Source organism: Pogonomyrmex barbatus, unplaced genomic scaffold (genome assembly GCF_055798465.1).
Source record: "Pogonomyrmex barbatus isolate J1 unplaced genomic scaffold, ASM5579846v1 scaffold1, whole genome shotgun sequence".
Classification (NCBI taxonomy): domain Eukaryota; kingdom Metazoa; phylum Arthropoda; class Insecta; order Hymenoptera; family Formicidae; genus Pogonomyrmex; species Pogonomyrmex barbatus.
Genome location: NW_028297098.1, coordinates 3582172 through 3603072, shown reverse-complemented (window position 1 = coordinate 3603072; position 20901 = coordinate 3582172). Strand labels below are relative to the sequence as shown.

At 36.2% G+C, this 20901-nt stretch overlaps 1 protein-coding gene and 2 long non-coding RNA genes across 6 annotated transcripts in view; all 3 read left to right on the top strand.

Annotated features, from left to right (window-relative positions):
* Positions 1–20031, top strand: part of cnc (NFE2 like bZIP transcription factor cap-n-collar) — a 99856-nt gene extending 79825 nt beyond the window's left edge. For all 4 annotated transcript variants that reach the window (XM_011647343.3, XM_011647345.3, XM_011647347.3 and 1 more), the window contains exons 8-13: positions 15249–15537; positions 15802–15950; positions 16040–16216; positions 16343–16441; positions 16542–16906; positions 17061–20031. In XM_011647343.3, coding sequence (XP_011645645.2) covers positions 15249–15537; positions 15802–15950; positions 16040–16216; positions 16343–16441; positions 16542–16906; positions 17061–17228 — 1247 coding nt within the window. In that variant the 3' untranslated portion in view covers positions 17229–20031. The remainder of the gene's footprint in view (positions 1–15248; positions 15538–15801; positions 15951–16039; positions 16217–16342; positions 16442–16541; positions 16907–17060) is intronic.
* Positions 1386–5951, top strand: LOC105432499 (uncharacterized). Its single transcript, XR_016141276.1, has 2 exons — positions 1386–3608; positions 3883–5951. It is a non-coding gene; the product is annotated as an uncharacterized LOC105432499 (long non-coding RNA).
* Positions 12091–13767, top strand: LOC148937962 (uncharacterized). The gene is made up of 2 exons (XR_016141277.1): positions 12091–13374; positions 13448–13767. It is a non-coding gene; the product is annotated as an uncharacterized LOC148937962 (long non-coding RNA).
* Positions 20032–20901: the final 870 nt, after the last annotated feature.

Here is a 20901-nt window from a genome sequence, read left to right as displayed (position 1 = left end):
TAACAGATTTTTGTGAATTCTTCAGAGAAAGAGAGAGAGAGAGAGAGAGAGAGAGAGAGAGAGAAAGGAAAGGGACAAAGAAATATATCATAAAGGAATCTGATTTTTCTTTTAAATATCATTTCCAATATGACATATTAATAACAATATATATATATATATTTATTTATTTATACAACCAATTGGTTTCTTACACGATATATTCTTTTTTAGTTCATTTAAAGGCTTTCTAATCTAGAGATATTTGTATTGTATAATTTGCTGTATTATTTTAAAATATTATAGAAGATCAGAACAGTGCAAATATGTTTTTGTCATGATTATTTTAATTTTGCACTATATAAAAGCTTCTCTGTTGTATACCCGCAACTGACACTAATTTATAAACGCTGAGTCATTCCGTATCGCACCTTCGAGTTTCATGTTATTCTCAAAGCACCTTTGTTCATGACGCAAATATAAACATGATAAAAGATCAAATTGGCAATATGTAAAATCTGTATTACGCATTTAAAATGTGTTTTTATATCATGTAAATATATGTGTAATATAATCCTAGAATTTATTCTATACATTAATTCATCCATTAAATTTAATATTGATGTTTGTGAATAGTTTAGTAAAGTTTAGTAAAGAGTCTTTGTTGCAATTATTTAACCATTATTTTCTTCATTTTTTTGTTTCAATAGCGTATTTTAATGAATTTTTTCATCAATTATAATTTACGATGGATTATTTTTTACGAGTAAAAACATGAATTAATATTACAACATCTGAATTAATACTTATAAATTTTATTATATTTTAAATGAGTATCAATAACATTATTTATAATATTTAATAAAGACAACCTTTTTCTTTATGTTACATTGGCGTATGCTAAAGTTGTTGCATGTGTTTGATAATGATGCAATTATTGCGACACCGATTTCTTACATTTCCATACAATGGCAGTCAAACTTGTAAGAGGCGCTTCATCATTTTTCCTTCCTGTGGCAATGCCCTCGTGTCAGTGAAACTCATAAACTTTATTATTCCTAAACAACTAATATTTATTCTATTAAACAATAAAATTTTCATATTTCAACTTATCTCGTCCATATTCGCTTAAATTGTTCAGTGCATTTCCTGACCTCCCCTACTCTAAATCAGTTTTATATATTTATTTATCATCGATAAATTATCAATAAATTGACAATATATCGCTTGACCAGTCGTTATCGTTTGAAGTTTCCTCGATAATCGCCGCGAAAGCGCTACGTCCTTCGCAGTGCATAATGAAAAAAAAAAGAAAATCTCGCGGATAATCATGCGCGAGAGCGCGCATTATCGCGCGGTATGGATGAGCTTACAATTATATTCTCGCGTTATCGGGTTTGCGCCGTCGCTCTCCGTGAGGATGCATACACGTAAGCGTGGTGCGGGTGATACGCACAGCCACGCAACGTGAGATACGCGTGAGATACCTAGGTGTCCCGGCGCGCAAAGAAAAGAGGCAGAAGAGAAGCGTATCGTCGCCGCGTGCGGGAGCGATAGGGGGCCCAGTTTCCAGTAACGTGCCGTCATCCGAAGTTTCGTGACACGCGCGCAATATCGTTCTCGCGACAAACGCGCGGTGGTCCGATTATCATCGCCGCCGGTGTTCACCTCGTGGTCGCCGAAGCGCGCGTGCGCGCACGGATACACGCATGCACATCCTCGACATCCTCGACAATAAGAAACGACACAACAATTTCGAATGAGATTGGTACGATCGATGATGACGTGACTCGTCTCGCGCGTCCCGGCTCATGCCACGCATATCGGTACATCTCCGAATCACGAATCTAGAACAGAGAACGATAAAATATCTTTATTTCTGATTTATTTCAATTTATGATCTAATTGCTTGGCGATGACTCAGCACGATGGATGAATCGGTCGCATTTTCTGATCCGAGTGTTCTTTGTTTCGCGACGAAGCGCGGCTTCGTTCGTTCGAGCGCTCTCAAAGGTGTCGCGCATCTCGCGATTTCCCGCACGTGGAAAAGGGTTACGCGTCACGCGCAAATCAAGATCACGGGTCAAACACGGAGCAGAAATCATGGAATTTCCAATCGGCACATAGCATACGCAGTTCTTTGTAAAGCTCGCGCAGACAGGCACGCGAATATATCGGATACACGATTCGTGTTCGGAATTTCGGATCAGGGCGCTCGTTCGCATCCACTTGAAAAGCGTGTGACGATCGTGACGGATAAATACGGCGAAATACGGCGGATGACAGAAGCGGCGCTGCATCAAGTAGGATTCTCGCTACGTGATTTATCGCAATTTTACACGCCTCCAAACGTTCCGCGCGTCTCCATAACCCGGATCGGTGCGCAGTTTTACCACGTGACCGCGGTGCCACGGTGACTCTGTGGATGCAATAAATTTTACGGCCTTCAACTGGCGTGTTTTTCTTGGAATACTTGCGCGAACGAGCAATAGAGCGTATCGAAAATAAGATTGACATGTCTTTTATGTAACAAAGGAAATTGTGGATATGATTCTGGAATCGCGCGCTCCACCTTCCAACACGTGCAATTCTGTTCCATTTCCGATAAAAAAAAAAAAAAAGACCGTCGAGTTTCAGCATCCTCAGGGTCCTTCGATTTTCGACCGTTTGCATCTCAAAGACCATTTGCATTTCGACGCCGAGTGGATTGACGTTTCGAGTTTTGAGGAAAAAAATACGGTATCTTTGGAACTCCTTGTACATTAGCTATGACTACTCGCAATAGCCGCGCGAATCGGATCACACGGGCCGCATTTGCACACCTCTCCCATATCCAACAGGCGAGTGCCGAGATCTTTTCGGCACGATGACGAAAGAGCGGGCGAGAGCGCAATGATTTCGCATGTCATTTGCGCCATTCGCAAAAGAGTTTTCACATTCTGCTTCCGAGCGTGTTCCCGAAAAAAATAGCATGAAACGTTCACTTTCTTCGCCTTCGTGATCGCGTTCCCTTCGAACGGTTCGATTAAACGAATCAACGCTGAGAAAAACAAAGTTCGCGCTACGAATGTGTATTACCGTTTGTAAATATTCATGGTACGTGAATCGACAACTTTAGAGTAATATCGCGCGAACGGCCGACATTAAACTACGCGTTCTCATATGCGCGCTACACATTCGCGCGTGGCGATGGTGATCGAATTTTTTAATTGCGAAGGAGAACGCTATAGAACAGTTTGAGTCATTCCGAGCTATAGAGAAAAAAAATCATCGCGATAAATGAAGAAATTTAAGTATATTGGAAAAAGAAAAATAAAATTATTTTATTTAGATTAAAAAGGTCATGCTTCCTTTGTCGAGCTCGTTAATGGAAGTACAATTTTTTAGTCAAGATTAACTATGTAATCAAGATGTTTGTTGCCTGAAAGCGAGATATCTGGCAGTCATATATGTGCTTTGATATGTTCAGGGTTGCTATAATGATAACAATGGAAGATACGTGCAAATCCTTGAGAACGATTTATCAAATTGTTGATGTGATCAAATTTGTGAAATTAGAAACGTGATTGTTTTTCCACTTATTTGAAGAATGGGTCTGGATATCTCCACGGCACTCAATCGTATTAATGGTAAGACATTAATATCGAAATCTTTAGTTTGTTTGGCTTATCGACATTAATGGATTCGGTTTATAAACAATTTTGAGACGTAGAAAATGTCACTCGAAATGACGATGACTCGCATACTTTTTTTATTGTCAGATGAAAAATTTAATATATACGTAACGTCATTTTGAAAAGATGATGATCAATAATGAAAACTATTTGAGATATAGAATAGTAACAAAGTCAATTTTGTACAATTTTTATATTTTTTTTTTTTTACACGATACGCATTTTTTAGCTCTCCTGTATACAACGTGCAACTAAGAAATGTGCCCAAGGCCAATCGCAGAATGAAAAGTAAAAGATAAATAACGCGGTAGTGCCCCGACACACTTCATGTATAATACACTGTCGACTGTCGTTTCTCAAATATTGGCTGCAATCGCGTTTAATTACAAACGCGTCGCGTGTAACGAGTGGAAAGGAAAAGACGTACTTCATCGAAACGATTATACGCGTCAGCTGATCCAGAGAGACAGTTACGGTGCGTGTTATGCAAATCTCTTACATCAGCGATTCTCAACTTGCGATACGCAAAAATATATATCGAGCATTTTTCAGTGGAAATATTATATAACGACGTACGTGTTTATATAATTTATTTTATAGTAATAATTGATTAAATAATTGGGACAAATAATAATTATTTTTGATAATATTATAATTATTTATTATCAGTGATAAATAATAAATTGTTCACGCGGACAAAAATAATTTTGTTTCGAAATATGAATTTCCATTTTCGAGATGAGAATAGAATTAAAATTTTTTAGTGAAATCGTCGAGAGTTATTCCTTGAGTTATTCTTTGAGATTTGTTCTTCGGCTAGCTAATCTTACTTTTAGTACTGAATTTATTTCTCATTGTGTCATGCACGTGTTTTACATGAGGAGGAAGAGTTCGCGCGTCGAAGGCGAATTGGGAACCACTTGTACGCCAACGCGAGGAAAAGGAGATACGCGTTTAACGTAAACGCGCACAAGTCTCTCGCGCGTGCATATAAACGCGGCTGTTTGCCCGGAACATGATTTGCATCATTCACTTAGGCGATGAGTAATGAAGGAGAGAAGCGGCGATTGCAGCCAGTGATCGTTGCAGCGGCACGACGGCTCACGCCTTCCTCTCTTTGAGCGCGGAATCGAAACGCGCACGTGCGCGCGTATATGCTCGTCATATGCATATGTATGTCACACACGTACAGACCCGGCAAGTGAGTCATCTCCCTTCTTTCGCTGTTACATCTCGTCAGCCCGATCGTAATAATAGCACGAAATTGATTCACCCGAGGAGCGCCGACGGTGTGTGTGTGTGTTTCGATCCCGCAGGTTGACATTCGGCGCGCATTCGTCGATGATGCGTGCCGTGCTATTGATTAGCATCGCGTAGCATGCGAACGGAAATTTATAACGATGATGGCATATCGATAACGACTGCGTACGATTATCGCCTAAATCGAAATCGCTTTAACATCATTCAACGCTTAATCTTCGTCAATGACATTTCTACAATGTAATTAGAATTAATAGTCTAATGACGGGAATGAGCAAATAGGATTTTAAGTTATTTTCCAAACTTACGTATCTGCAATTGCATTCTTTCATCTTTTTTATTTACAACGAAGAAGTTGAGTCGAGGATAATTAATATCACTTATGTTAAAGAACTCATTGATGTTGTAAAAAAATTTTGACAAAGTGAAAAAAATCTCAAAGGCTATTTCTAAAGTTAAAAACATGCGAAGAAAGTAGTTTAGATTACAAATAATTCAACTCGATGTTTAATAACATTACGGTTAATTTCTTATTACTTAACGACAATATAATATGAATAAAATATAAGATATTTATAATATTTCTTGTTTTAAAAATTATTAAATATTCGGCAAACAAATACATAGAAAAAAGCCGCTCGGTCTGCTCGAAAAAACGAGCGAGAAATAGCGCAACGTTGCTTCGTGTGGCGTTATCTTGCAATAGAAATTGCAGCTACTCGCATTACAGCTGTGAAATCGCGCGTTGAAGAATTCGCCTACCTCGGCATGAGATTCGAGCCGAACAGGGAGCCATTATAAAAAAAGCAGGCTCTAAATTCATTTGTGCCAAATGTTTGCGCTTATGTAATAAATTTATCGCATTATTTCATATAACGAAAGGAATGATGAATAAACAGGGCAAGTCGCATTAATATTTTAAATTAATCATGATGATTTAATAAAGTGTTCACCTTTAACTATGAATTTGTCAGAAAAGACACTGGCAAGAAGCAATGTACTGTAATGCACGTAATGCTTTGTCATTATATATATATATATATATATAAAAAAAAAATAATTTATCTGCTTTTTACGTAAGATATATCTTTCCTTCCTCAATAAACATTAATCGCTGCATTATCCCGTTGACACGCTCATGCGACTTCAAGTTCACCTCGCTTGGCGAGCGAACGAGCGAGCGAGCAAACGAGTCATTCGGAACCGGCTTGAGAGGATTTCGAGCTCGTCGATTCTGTGGAGGGCGATGCGATATATGCATCCGTTTAAATTCCATTTGCCCAGTCGATTTACTTGCGCAGTCGACGCGCTTAGACTTCAATGTGGCTCCGATTTGAATATCGGCTTATCACATCATTGTGTTACGGTTATTTTCGTAACGATTTTTCGCCGCTCGAGTTTAGAATCGCCGAGTTTGGGACGCACCGCGAAACTGATATCACCCCGCTCGCATTATCATCGGCGTGTTCCTATACGCTCTGATAGTCGCGGTTTTCCGTCGACGACGATGACGACGACGACGACGACGACGGGATAGCGTGACGCGCTAACACCACGTTATCGCCGGCTTTTAGAATTGGCGACACATGAGCCGACACCGATGTTGATCTACCTTCGTGCTCGTTTACACTCGCCGACCCTGACCGAGGGTACTGCTCTCGCAACCGGCTTGTGAGTCGTTCCCGTCTGTGATTTTTGCAAAGCTTCTTTGTAGCTCGGGTTTGTACGATGTAGTTCTGCAAATCCGCTTACCTGCTCGCTTACCTGCCCGCTGTCGCTCGCTCGCTCGCTCGACTCGCGTTCATTTGCTTGTCGTATAAAATCGCGCCCGGAATTCGGAAATGGTATTCGTTGCAACAATGTTGCGCCGCGTCGCGCACCGTCCTTGGATCTGATCGGACGTCGAATATTTTTGGATTACTACGTCAAACAAGATGGATGACGACTGAGAAAGTCACGTATATGGTGGTGTTCAGAGTCTATAATGGCATAAGATGACACAAGAAAATTTTATTTATATATAATAAATGGTAATTTTTAATGATGGATATATAAGTTCATATTTTTATTCAAAACGAAAGAGCAGACAGAAAGGAAAGATTTAATTATTAATTTAAGATATGTAGAAAAACGGTAAACATCAGGCAAACTTCCGAAAGCACAAACAACTTATCTATCGAAGCAATATTTCCCAATTAATATAAATAATACAAATAATAATAAATAGTATACATAATAAATAGTATACATTTTTATATTGATAATAATGTTATATAATAATAGAATAATTGACCGTATAAACAAACATAAAATTATTTCGTTCACGTACAGAAACATACGACCAGAGATTGTATATGCAGGAAAAAACAAATGACCACAATTTCTTTAGCGACTCTACAAAGGCGAACTTTATCACTATCGATTGTGGCGACGTTTCTTTATACAATACGATAACACGCTGCTTCTCGAGTTCGAGTCACGTTCGTGACGAATAAAAGCGCTAATCCGTCACTCGGCCGTTCGAGTTGCTAACAATTATTGGCATCTTCAAGAACGATGCTCCATCACGCGGAGACGTATATTCTATATTCGTCTATATATACTTCTCTATATTCTACTTTCGTAACATTGTTTTACCCTCGTATGTATATAAATGTATGGCGTATGCACATGTGCGTGCTCCGTAATCGAATGTAAACTTTTTACAAATGTTGACTCTATCCGTCATAATAAGTGTCGGCTGCTGCCTCACTCCATCGTGTACGTCACGCAGATGTTCTGCCCGCGTAAATATTTCAATCGATTACATATCGAGTAATTTCAGGTCGCTGATGGTTATCGTTCCGAGTGTGTAAAACTTTTTTTTTCGATGCTCCATTTGCATATGTTTTAAAAAGCGGTTCTAAAAAGCGCAACCGGTTTTTCCATATATATATGTAACTACACGTGATGTGTTGTCCAGCTGAATGGACCGGCATCAATTACAACAACGATGCAATTATTCACCTTTACTTCACGTTTATTAATATTTAAAATGAGAGAGAGAGAGAGAGAGAGAGAGAGAGAGAGAGAGGAAGTGAATTTTTCAAGTTGAAATATATGTGTATGCGTATAATTTTTGAAATAGTTCTCCAATCTCATTATTATCATAATTATTTCTCTCATTTTTAACACGTGACTGTCTATCTTCTATCTTTTGCTCCAAATCAAAGAGTTTTGGATAAAAACAGCGTCGACACTCCGACTCTCAACTCGGAAACCACACACGATTATAAATAGTTTCGTACACGACCGCATGTTCTTTATTATCACTCGGCGAGGTTGGCGAACAGATATCGCGTCCATATTTGAAACGCTTAGTCACGCGACCTCGGTGATTTGAAAGGCTCTCTATTAGTTCTTCAATTAACTTCTGAAAAACGTTGCCCGAAATGTCCGACTTGCGCTTCAGGAGTCATCGCGTGCGTCGTTATTATGTACAATAGAAAAAAGGACAAAATCTTCGCGATCTTTAGATCCGAAATGTTCCACATGAATTCGCCTAGCTATCCATCACTTTGCACGAAGATACTTAAGATTATATATTTAGATAAATTTTCCGCTCTACCACGCGAAACGTGAGTTCTTCAAAGTAACCTTACATCATAGTTCACACGGCAAGATCTGCGATTTTCGCTCTGAAAGATAAAAAAAAGAGTATTACAAATAGTCTTTAATCCTTGTTCATAAGTCAAAGTGATACATTTATTAAAAGCCTTAAATTTATTAAAAGTCTCAATCCGTATCGCGTTGTGAATCGTATATCTTTGTTTCTTATATAAATAGATAGAATGTTTGTTTCCTATATAAATAGAAAGAATCAGGCAAGCGTTGGTTAAAATTAGACAGTATTTAAGCGTACATATATAATATTCCTTTTCCATTTCTATTTCTGAAAGGGAAGTCGATGTTGAATCACTTAAATTATTAATTTTAATGCCATAGCATTTACGAGAATGGCATGCTAGGTATCGCAAACTCGCGTTCACGCCGCTCTCGGAACGAAATACGCTCGCGCATACGTTACTCGCGTAACGGCATAACGGCTGTTACGAGTAACACCGTATACACTCATGAGGAGATAATCATAATCATCGAAAGATCGTTCTAATTAACATCTTAATATCGTGCCGAGTGTCTCTCGGCTTATCCCGTAGGAATTATTAACGTGTCGGAGGTTTTACGTGGTGCGCTCCACCCATTCGTCGCGCACCACGGCGAGATATAATTACACGCATGCACGCGAAACAACATCGCGATTTACACCCACGACGAACGGTGAAAGTACAAATGACCGCCGCCTGCATACTTATGCAGTTACGTTCCCTTGGGTTCTTACGCGTCGCGCGATTATCGTGCCGAACTCTCTCACACGTTACACTCGCGCCGTTACATACGTTAATACTAAATAAAGCGCCGATACGTATCGGCCCCGATATACGCCGAGACAACATTCTTGCGCCGCCGGTTATTGTGCAGTCACATAATCGAATTGACACGAGTATGAATGCGATCCCTTCTTTCTGAGAAAGCATTAATATGCGTTCTCTCTATGCGTTCTCTCCTGCGACTTTTAAGTATGTAAAACTCGGCGAAATGGCACTGCCTCGTGTTCACCGTGATGTCGCTTCCTAGCTTACTAGATTTATCTCGCGGAGAGATCACCGTAATCATTATGCGACTATATAATCATTACGTGACGATATAATAATGCTAATTTATTGGCATATCTTTGCAGAATAATCCAATAATAGCGATTAACATGTATGATTATCGCACTTATCTGACTATTTTATGCTTTTTTTTTTTTACGTGAATAATTCCGTGATATAAAAAATATTTTACTTGCTAGATTTATTCATTAAAGAGCGAATTTGCTAATACATTTAAATAAATGAAATAATAAGAGAAAGAAAATGTAAGTTTGTGACTGAATACTGATAAGAGTCTTGGCTCATTTCTTCAAGTTCAAAGGATGTGATAGCGCGTATTTTCGTTTTGAGTTAATGATGAATCGACAACTATTGCGTCACAGCGAACCATCGTGTCGTATTGCATATCGTGTGGATGCATATTCTATTATTTATTCATCAAGTGGTACTTGATTGTATTTAGTAGTGATCATTTTTAGAAGTGGCTTGCCAATTTGTTGATAAAAGCTCGATTGAAGAAAAAAAGCTCGATTATATCGCTGATTACAGCACCGATTTTTCAGAATATTAAGACGTAAAGATATATTGGTTTTTTTTTTATCGACTAAATACTGTTGTTGACTGATTATCGCATTCTGCATAGAAATACGATACGCTTCATATGCATAAAAAAATTACGTGTTACGTGATCGTGTAGGATCACTGTGCATGGTGATTCAAGACTTGTACTACAAAAAACAAAAAAAAAAGAAAGAAAACGGAGCATCGTAGATTAAAAGAAAAATCATTCAAGAACAATAGAGTTAAATCGACGAGAGGACAAGGCGGAATAAATGGACTTCGCAGAAATCGATGATCGATGATCGATGACGGATCGATGATCGGAGCGCGATTATCCCGGCCTTTTCGGCTTAGCAGCGATTCCGATTTCGTGAGCGCCCCGGTAATAATGATTCACGGAACACCGCGGCCCATAATAACGCGGGGCGCGACGAAATTATAATACGTGTACTATAATTATAGTGCGCAGTCAGCAAACGGCGGTGCTCCCACCGCGTGGCCGGGCGCCGTCCAATGCCGCAGTGAAAAGTGACGCTAGTCGCCAGCCTCTCCGAACGAGTGGTTACGCCCCGTGCAGGGTCAGACTCGCGGATCCGTGCCGCGAGTACCTAGTTATGTTTACGCGGCCAACGCGGCTGCCAGGCCGAGCGAGACGTCGTCGCCGAGCGCGAGCGTGTCCTGTCGCCCTGCCGAAATCAATCGCCACGCTGAGATCAGGGCCCGCGCCGCGGTGTGGCTCGGCTCTTATCAACACGATTAGCGAATATATAACGACGCTCTCGTACGAACTACGTTGTCGCGGTCGCACCGCGTGCATTTTCCACGCGTCGCGTTACGTGACTCTCGCACGTACGCCGATCACGAATGTGTACGGCGAGGAGGTGTCGAGAGAGAGAGAGAGCGAGCGAGGAACTCGGAGAACTGTGTGAGACTCGGAGTTGCGCGACTACACTGACTACATCCAGAATTCCGGATATTATATCTCTCTCTTTTTCTCAGATTTTCCGTCCCCGAAATTCGCGAGAACGAAATACGTCGTGTGCGGGCATGATATAGCTATAGATTCTATATAGCGTCAACGGAGACGTGCTCTCCGCGAGCTGACGCAGTACGCGGGAATTTTCAGAGTTCGGATGTGTTATCGTGCGACGCGTAACGTTCGATAATAGTATTATCAGTCGTTATTCGGCGCTCGTGTGGTCGCATCGCTGCTCAAGAGTATGTGCGACGCCTCTGACGCGAGTAGCGGCGAACTTTTTTTTTCGTCGTTCTGACGTATACGGCGTATGTAGCAGCGTCGTCAGATTTTTTTTTTTTTTTTCTTTTAACGCACGCGGGATAAGTCTCCTGTCCCTCGTCGCCACGTTGTTCCATGAGCGGCGACCGAACCGCATGTGGTCGGTAGTTTCTGCCGGTGGAAAGTGCGCGGTCACGTCGCAAGGATCCCAGAAGTGTTGATTTTGTTAGCCGAGACGCGTCGAGCATGTTAACTTCCATTAGCTGGCCATAATTAATATGCGCTAGCGCGAGAGGTAAAGCCGAGGTACCCTCGGTGACTATTGTGAAAGAGAGAAAGGAACATCTGGCGTAGCGAAGGTGCTAAACACTTGGCCGCGGCTCGAAGAGCGGTGAGCTCTCTTCGTCCACACGTTGCGGACTAACGTGTCAACGTTGCGAAGATCGCACGCGGGCTCGTAGATTGTACGAGAAACTGCGTTTGCGACGACGACGACGACGACGAGAGATTTTGCTTTCCGATGAATGCTCCCGTGATATTAGACAAAAATAGGAGCGACGCGAGCGCAATTATTTCAACGCAGTAAGATCGAAGGAGATCGGGCCTCTCGTCGCGAAAATCGTCGGGCTCTTCGATGAGCTTGAATGGCGACGATGGGAGTTATCGTATATATTCCAAGTAGGTAATTTCGTTTCACGATGCATTCTGGCTCATTTTGTAACATTCATGTTTGGTTTCACTTAAAAAGGCAGGTCATTAGTTTCCTTCTCATAAATTCTCCACAGTCATCCGAATTGTAAAGTATCATGTGTACTGTTCTACGATAAGGTGGGGAAAAAAAAAAAAAAAAAAAACATCGATGTGACTTTTGAAGAGGATTTTACGTATTTCCCTATCGCTTATCTGTCCCACGACAACACTCGCTCCAATATCCGGCCCGTAGAAATAAAAGATTGAAAATTGCAACGTCACTCGAATTTCCATGTTGCGATCAGCGTCGCATGTTTATCGACCCTGACTCGCGCGACCAGGAAGTCAGAAAAATGTGGATAGCGTCTCTCGATCGGTGCCTTATGAAAGAGATAGCACATGATATACATACGTATTTACATTGCCCGATCATACGATCTGCGTCATCGGTGCGATATGTCGCCGGCGACCTATATGATGGCTCGATTAGTTTGCACGCACCGCTAATGAAATCATCTCGGAATAATGAAATTAGAACGGCGCTCTAATAGGCTTAATTGAATAAAAATAAGTGTTATATAACGTGATATCAAATGCGCGGCTGATCCTTGAGAAGCACGCCTGACGACGTGATAACAGTATCGTCTGTGTCATGCTGAGTCATGATAATTCGGTATCTGATGCATATTCGCGCTAGCGGGTTAAATAAAAATAATGTTATATTATTTTACGTTTTACAAAGTAATACGATGGATTATGAGAAATATATGAATATATAACAAAATGAAAGACAACAATGTTGAAGATTTTAATAAATATTTTTTAAGCTATATAAAGTGTTAAAGTATAAAAAGTATAAAAAATATAAAATTTATATAAAATGTACACAATATACATTAATAAATTTATTCGTGACGAATAAAAATTTAAATATATGTATATAATTAAACAGAATGCAAGAGAAAAGGATAAAGAAAAAAAAAAGGAAATTATAAAAGTTGATAAAATCTACAATGTTGCGCGAATATAATTCTAGGAAGCTCACTCTTATCGCCTTATTTACAAAAGACGGAAATGAGAGTAATATCTCTTGTTAACATCTATCGTATTTGAAAGCATGATAAGAACGATCTATCGTGTGTAATATTTGGTAATCAATGACAGATAATATTTCGTAATATCGTTGTTGCAAAGATATACTAAATTGATTAGGCTCATATATTCGTCTTAAATTGTTTTTAATATAACAATGAAAGAGATCTTAAGATTTCCTGAATGTTTCGTAAGTATGATATTGGAAAATTGTAGATTATATTTATACTTATATTTTCATTCATTCATATGAATACTTTTAGAAACCGTCATATAAAAAGTAATTGTAGCCGCGTAAGCAAGCTGAGAAAAGAATGCGGCGTATTTCCTTTCTCGTAACTAGTTGATAATAACGACTTAAACCTGGAACTAGTCACGTACAGTTGGATGGTACTCGGTCACGCTGACTGCTTCTGAGAACGTTGTATCAATCATATTGTACTCTACACGCGTATTCTGTGACGATTTAGGTATGCGCACGTGTAATACGGAAATGAAGAATTCCTTGAAAGAATCCTTGTTATTTGTCTTTGTTATGACTCGTATGAAAATTATACTTATGAATAAAGCGATTAGATATAAATATTTTCTGATGTTAAAAAGGTCATTTTCAGAACGCACATCCTAATGCTAATAGTAGTTGACTATGTGGAAATATTTAATTTATTCATTCATAAATGGGGTCGTGATAAGGTCTTGGATAGTATTGGATGGATAGTATTAAATTGAATTGTAGAAGAAGCTTGCCTCGTGCAATAATATAAATATAGCAAGAGAATTAAAGCTTTTGATATTGAAGATATTTCGAATATCTTTTTATCATCTGAAAATAATATTCTACTAAAGAGTTATATGTTTTCAGTCGTTGATAAATCTGTTTAATCGATTCTACTGATAATAGTCTCCAGAAATAATCACATGCGCAAAATTGACAAAACTTTATTGTATACATATCGGTCGATATGTATTAGTGGCAGAACTTTAGCTATATATAATCGATCATTTTATTTTAAAATAACTGTTCATAGGTTAGTGAAGAGCTTGCAAAAACTTTGTTTCTAGCAAATAACTGTGCAACAATATTTACAACAATGATAATCTGCTGATAAAGGGATTTAGGTATCAATGTATCTTCCCTATATATATTTGCACGCCTTTTTCTTGTCAGTCTTATCTTACACAATCGGTATGGACTTTAAATTCGATTGATATTAATAGGCACGTATTTGATCAATGATATATTTTTTATCTTGAATCATTAGATCTGTTAAGACGTAAATTCTTTTCCATTGTGGTCTAATAATAAATTATATATATATATATATATATATATATATATATATATATATATATATAAAGTTCATCATGAATAATATAATATATATAAATTTTTTGTGTATTAGAAAATGATAAAATTAGCATAAAATAAATAAAAATTATTACATACAAATATATAAATTACGCTAGAGAAGACGATTTATCATAATCAATAGTGAGATAATCTGTTATATGACAAGTTTCCTATTTTTCCTATTTTTTCTTGTTTTTTTCATTAAAGCGTAGATAGCGTACTGGTAGTCGTGAAACTTGTACATAGACGTTGTAAATAGACGTCCATGCAAAAACCGGTTGTAGCAAATGTCATGTTTGTGAAGAAGTGTTTGCTGTCGAAAGACCCGAATACCGACGTATCAGAAATTGCATTCGTTTGTTTGTAAAATGCTTTTTGTAGTCACGTTAAACTTGGCCCTGTTTGCAAGAGAATGTTACGTCCCCAAAGAATTTTCATGCCAGTTACAAACGACAGCCTATTTCGATATGCATATTATGCAAATATGCTTTTAGGATTATAGACGAAAAGCTACACTCACAGAGATAAGGAATGTTTATATCAGATAAAAAAAATGTAAACATTTGCTCCCGAAATCACCCACATTAATTGTAATTAATGTAAATAACATTACCGAGATAAATTTTCTGAAATATGTACTTTTAATGATGCTCATATATATTATTTATATAATATAATATGGATTAAAATTTTGTAATTTATATATATTTCAGGCATGTACACCATGCGTATGTTGGACAATGGTAGCAATAATGCATCCGCACCGACCGGTGCAGCGGCCTTACCGGGTGTCCAGACGACCGGCGGTACAACTTCAACGGCTACGGGTGTCACAACTTTACCTGGTGTAACCGACGAAAGGATGGATGCGTCAAGTGACAGTGCTGTTAGTAGTATGGGCAGCGAACGTGTACCATCTTTGTCAGACGGCGAGTGGATGGAAACTGGATCCAATTCCAGCCATACTCAAGCTGATTCTCATTACACCATGGATTACGCGAGGTATAATTAATACCATAAGTCCGTTTTTCGCGATAAGGATTAGAAACAGGAAGAGACGAAGCTCCGTTTTCTTTTAATTGCAAATAATTACATGGAAAATAATCTACCACATAAAATGTCAGACTTCGTTAAAGCATAACAGTCTATCTTCAAACTACGGAATAATATTGATTATATCGTTTTAAATATTTTACGTGTATAAATTAAAAGATTTAATGCGTAATATATTTGTCAACGTTTATTGATCGTTTGATTGTATCACAGCAAATATCGCATGCCATACGACTGTAATTACTCGGTGTCTGGGAGAAATGCCGGTTCACCGAGATGCCAAACAGAAAGAGCAGTACCACCAGTCGCACAAAAGAAACATCAAATGTTCGCCAAGCGATATTTCCAAGAACAAGGCACTTGTTAGTATTTAGAAATAATTTTATGATTGCAATTTTGCCGCTATGAAACGACGTAATAAGAGAGATTTAATCTTTAAACGACTTTCTAGGCTCACCTTTAGGGGCTACTGCACATCCAACCACTCCAATGAAATATGATTATGACACGCATACAGTTGGAGCAGGTGCACCAGGAAATACATATTCTGGACCAATAGAAGGTGCAGCCGGGCCACAGCCTGAAATTAAATACAGTTGTAGCGTGGATTTCAGCCGTCATCAATCCGGTAAGAAAAAAATTTAGATATTATTTTTAATATATTAGAAATTAACAATTTCCATAATAAACTTAATAATTTATTTATAGATTATATTTTCATAAATAAAATAATAAATTTAATCTTTTCACTTAGGACGGTCGGCAATAGAACATGTTCATCACAATCACACTTATCATTTGCCTGCTGAGAGCTCAGGATCTCTTCAACGTCCTATTTCTCGCGACAAGAAAGGTATTTTTTATAATATATTTATATAATATTCTAATTGTGCTGATCTTTAAAGATTATCGATAAATCAAATAATTATCTACATCATTTACATAAATTTCAGTTCGCAAAAGCGAAGGGGAGGAACATCTAACGAGAGACGAGAAGAGAGCAAGAGCGCTAAATGTACCAATTGCAGTCAATGATATCATCAACCTTCCTATGGACGAGTTTAACGAACGTCTCAGTAAATATGATCTCAGTGAGGCCCAACTATCTCTAATACGCGACATTAGAAGACGAGGCAAAAATAAGGTTGCCGCACAAAATTGCCGCAAACGCAAATTGGATCAAATTATAAGCTTAGCTGACGAAGTAAAAGAGATGCGAGATCGTAAAATGAGGCTTATTCGCGAGCGCGAATTCATGCTCATCGAGAGACAGCGGGTCAAAGACAAATTTAGTCAACTTTACCGTCATGTTTTTCAGGTTGGTATTATTATTAGCTTTATTTTTTTGTATTGAAAAATTATTTTTAGAGAGAATAAATAAAATTTGAATAGTAGATAATTTATTTTATTTTATTTTTAATTAAAATATTAAAGATGATGAAGGAAATAATATTTAACAAATTATATTTTAGTCTTTACGAGATCCAGATGGTAATCAATACCATCCATATGAATACAGTCTTCAACAATCTGCAGATGGGAACGTTTTATTAGTTCCTAGAAATCAGACGAATCCGCATCAATCACGACAGTCTTCGATGGAGCCGAAGACCAAACCCGATTCTGAGCATAAAGAATGAACTGCAAGAATCGTACGCCAATGTGATTGATTATTGAAAAACTTTTGTTTTTCTTAGGCGCGTCCAAAGCGTAGTGAAAGCGAACACGGTGCTGGGGAGCGAACATCGTACGCGTTTTTAAACTTATTACGCATAATTCTTGTCAAAAGAGTAGAGTTCACGGTCTGAAACTTGACACACCTCGCACTGTGTTTAAATAAACAACGAAATTCGTCGAGGATACCAACTTACGAACCGCGAATACATGGTTTCCAGTAAATGACTTTTTAACATATTTAGAGATTTTAGTAGGAAGAAAGAAAGGATTTTTAATAATCCTAATGATGGTTTTTGTGTATATGGGTGATAATACAGTTTTCAGTTACTTTGATTACCCATATTAATATATTTTCATCTCCAAAAGTCATATAACTTCGTGCATTTTTTTTTTCATTTTCATAATCAAAGATTTTTATATTACAGAAAGGAAAATATTGTTGTGTTTGTTTGTATATAATATATCTTGTCTGTTGACTCTCATCAATAAGATCAATAATTAAGAAAATAAAATCGAAAGGTTTATTAATTTCTGGTACTTTATTTAAGCTACACCAATAGAGGAATCTTAAAATATATTTCAAGAATTTATACTGGCCTTATATAGTGACACATAATATTACTTGTGAAAAAATAATGGAATGTGTTATAATATGCGAGTTTTTCTGTGATTGCCTAAATAAATCACAATGTCTATAGCGTTAAAAAAAGATTACAACTATTAATATACATAAATAGTAAGAAAATATAATAAGATGGTTATTATATTGTGGAATCACGCATGAGAACGCGTTGTGTCACCATAATTGAAGCAACTCTAAATTAACCTTTTATTCCAATTATTCTTCCTGCTTTACGTGTAAAATATGCTTGTTAATATCTTAATATACGTAAACGTGTATTGACACGTGCAGTGATATACTATACATTCAAAACTCATTTTTTACGAAACTGATTTTATTTCTTTTTTTTTATGAATATCTATGATTATGATATATAGTCAGTATTGTCCAAGATTTATAATTTTGCTTAAATATTAATATATATCGAAATTCACACCTATTGTTTTTCTTACTTCTTATTTTGTAATTGTTTTTTTATGGCGTGTGACGATTGATCTTAGAAATAAGATTAATCTGAAATTATTAGTTTTTGACGTGTATATATATGTATATTTAAAACATACGTATAAAATTTACTTTTATATGTATAATCATATATATATTTTTATATTTTTAATAATGATTATAAAATTAAAAATATGTTATAATAATAATAATAATATATTTTTAAACAGCATTGACACACGTCAAAAATTTCTATAATTTCAACTAATTTATCTCGGAAATTTATCATCGCACGCTACAAAAAAATAGCTACAAAATATGAAGTAAGAAAAAAAATAAGCATCGATACGTATCAAAAATAATGAATCGATACGTTTCAATATTTAAGCAGAACTATAAATTCTAATTATTGATATATATATATATATATATATATATATATATATATATATAATTATTGATATATATATAAATTTAGCTATATTATTATAGCTATATTTATATATATATATAGCTTTCATAGATATTTGAATATCTAAAATATAATAATTATATTCAACGTATCTATCCAGTGATTTTGATTGCGATTATTGTTAATAGTATACTTAATTGCCAAAATTAAGACACTTATAAATTGCTGCGAGCAAAATGCTGCATTGAGTACGTCGTGCGCATGTGGCGACTAGTAAAGCTAATTATGCGCATATGTACTATTAAATAAACTTTGTTGTGTTATTAACTTTAGAAAATACACATGATTTGAAACGCTTACAGTTCCAAAAGCGATAATGAATGTATAATGCAAAATTATAACTGCATTTAATTGATGACAAAGTAGGGCAAAGCGATAAAAGGCAAATGATTGAGGCATCGATGGGATACAACAAATTTGCAGTAACTAATCTCCGAACCATTTTGTGTTCCATGTAGAAAGCAGCTTGAACATACTTTAAATTTCACTCCGTTCAGGTAGATAAATGAAACACATTGCAATGTATATTACAAATAATATATAGTAACTATAAATACAAGTAATGTGAATGTATATTTGCGATGCGCTGTAATGCTACAATATGTTAAGAATAACATTCATTGAAATACGAACAAACATAACAAAAACACATATTTTTATAAAATAAAGAGATGAAAAATGTTCAGGTATTTCACATTTGCCTTTTTATGTAAATATTAATGTAGCTAGTATAATTTTCTATAAATATTATATATAAATATATATATATATATAAATATATATATATATATATATATATATATATATGAAATGAATGTATGTATTTATGTATATGTACATGTATATATAAATACATATACATAAAGAATAATGATAAAATATATGTTATAATGTTAAAAAACAAACGAAAATGCAGTTTATGTCGGTAATTATTAATAATCAGCTCCTTATTAACATTTACATATGCAATTGTATTCGTACTATTGGGTGTAGGATGCCTTTTACATATGTACTTAGCGAGCGGAGATCTCGACAAACCATTGTAAAAGATGATAATAATAATAATAATAATATTAATTTATAAGAACTCTGTTCGTCTATTGTACAAATAATTTGGATTCGCGCAAATCTGCAAATCCATTTACTTGCAATGAAGATCTCCTTCTGTCATTAAATTTCTATATTGTATAAATAAAGCTGAATAAAAACCTGTGGGGAAAGTATCGTACTAGTTTGTACTAATTTAATTTAAAAAAAATGAATACCCAATTTCTCTCTATAAATATTTATTTCTAATTCGCGGTAATTGATATTATTGTGAAATTTTGATAATTGCTCAGTAACTGTTTGCTGATTAAATATTAATTAATCCTTTCACATCCGATTTTTTTCAGAAAAAAATATTGAAAATATTCAATTCCTAATATGAGAGATAAAAATTTAGAATGACGTATCCAATATGTATAAGAATTCAGTATAATGAAAAAAATAACATGAAATTGGGAATACAAAAGGAATTATGAACAGAAAATTAAATTTCTATTACAGAAACCACATGTGCTTACATAATGAAAGAATATTAAAATATTTTTTTATTAGTTGAAAGATAGAAAATTTTCTGTTCCTAATTTTTTAAAGAGATATGCGGATAGAATAAAATAACGATGCAAATAATAATGAAATGTGGTTACCTTAAAATTGTAAAGTGATTTAAAATTCTAATTGTTTTTCCTCTTTTTCCTTTTCTTAATAATAAGATTCAGTGATAAAGAAATGCAGGGGAAAAGTTCAGGATCCACACTTTCTGAAGTGTAGACCCCGAACCTTTCCCTATCAACTACTATCCCCCCCTCCCCCCCCCCCCCGCCCCGCCTGCATCGAAACCTTGTCTATTGGGCGAGATCCGACACAGAGCGAAGAGGCGGACATAATGCCCTTCAACTAAGTATTCTCTCTCTATATATTATTGTTGTAAAGCGGAAATTAATTTCTTTTATTTATATAATTATTTATATAATTAATCCGTTATAATTTATACGAATAGCTAACGCTCAGTGCGATAAAAAAAATAATATTTTGTAAAATATTTTAAAACATT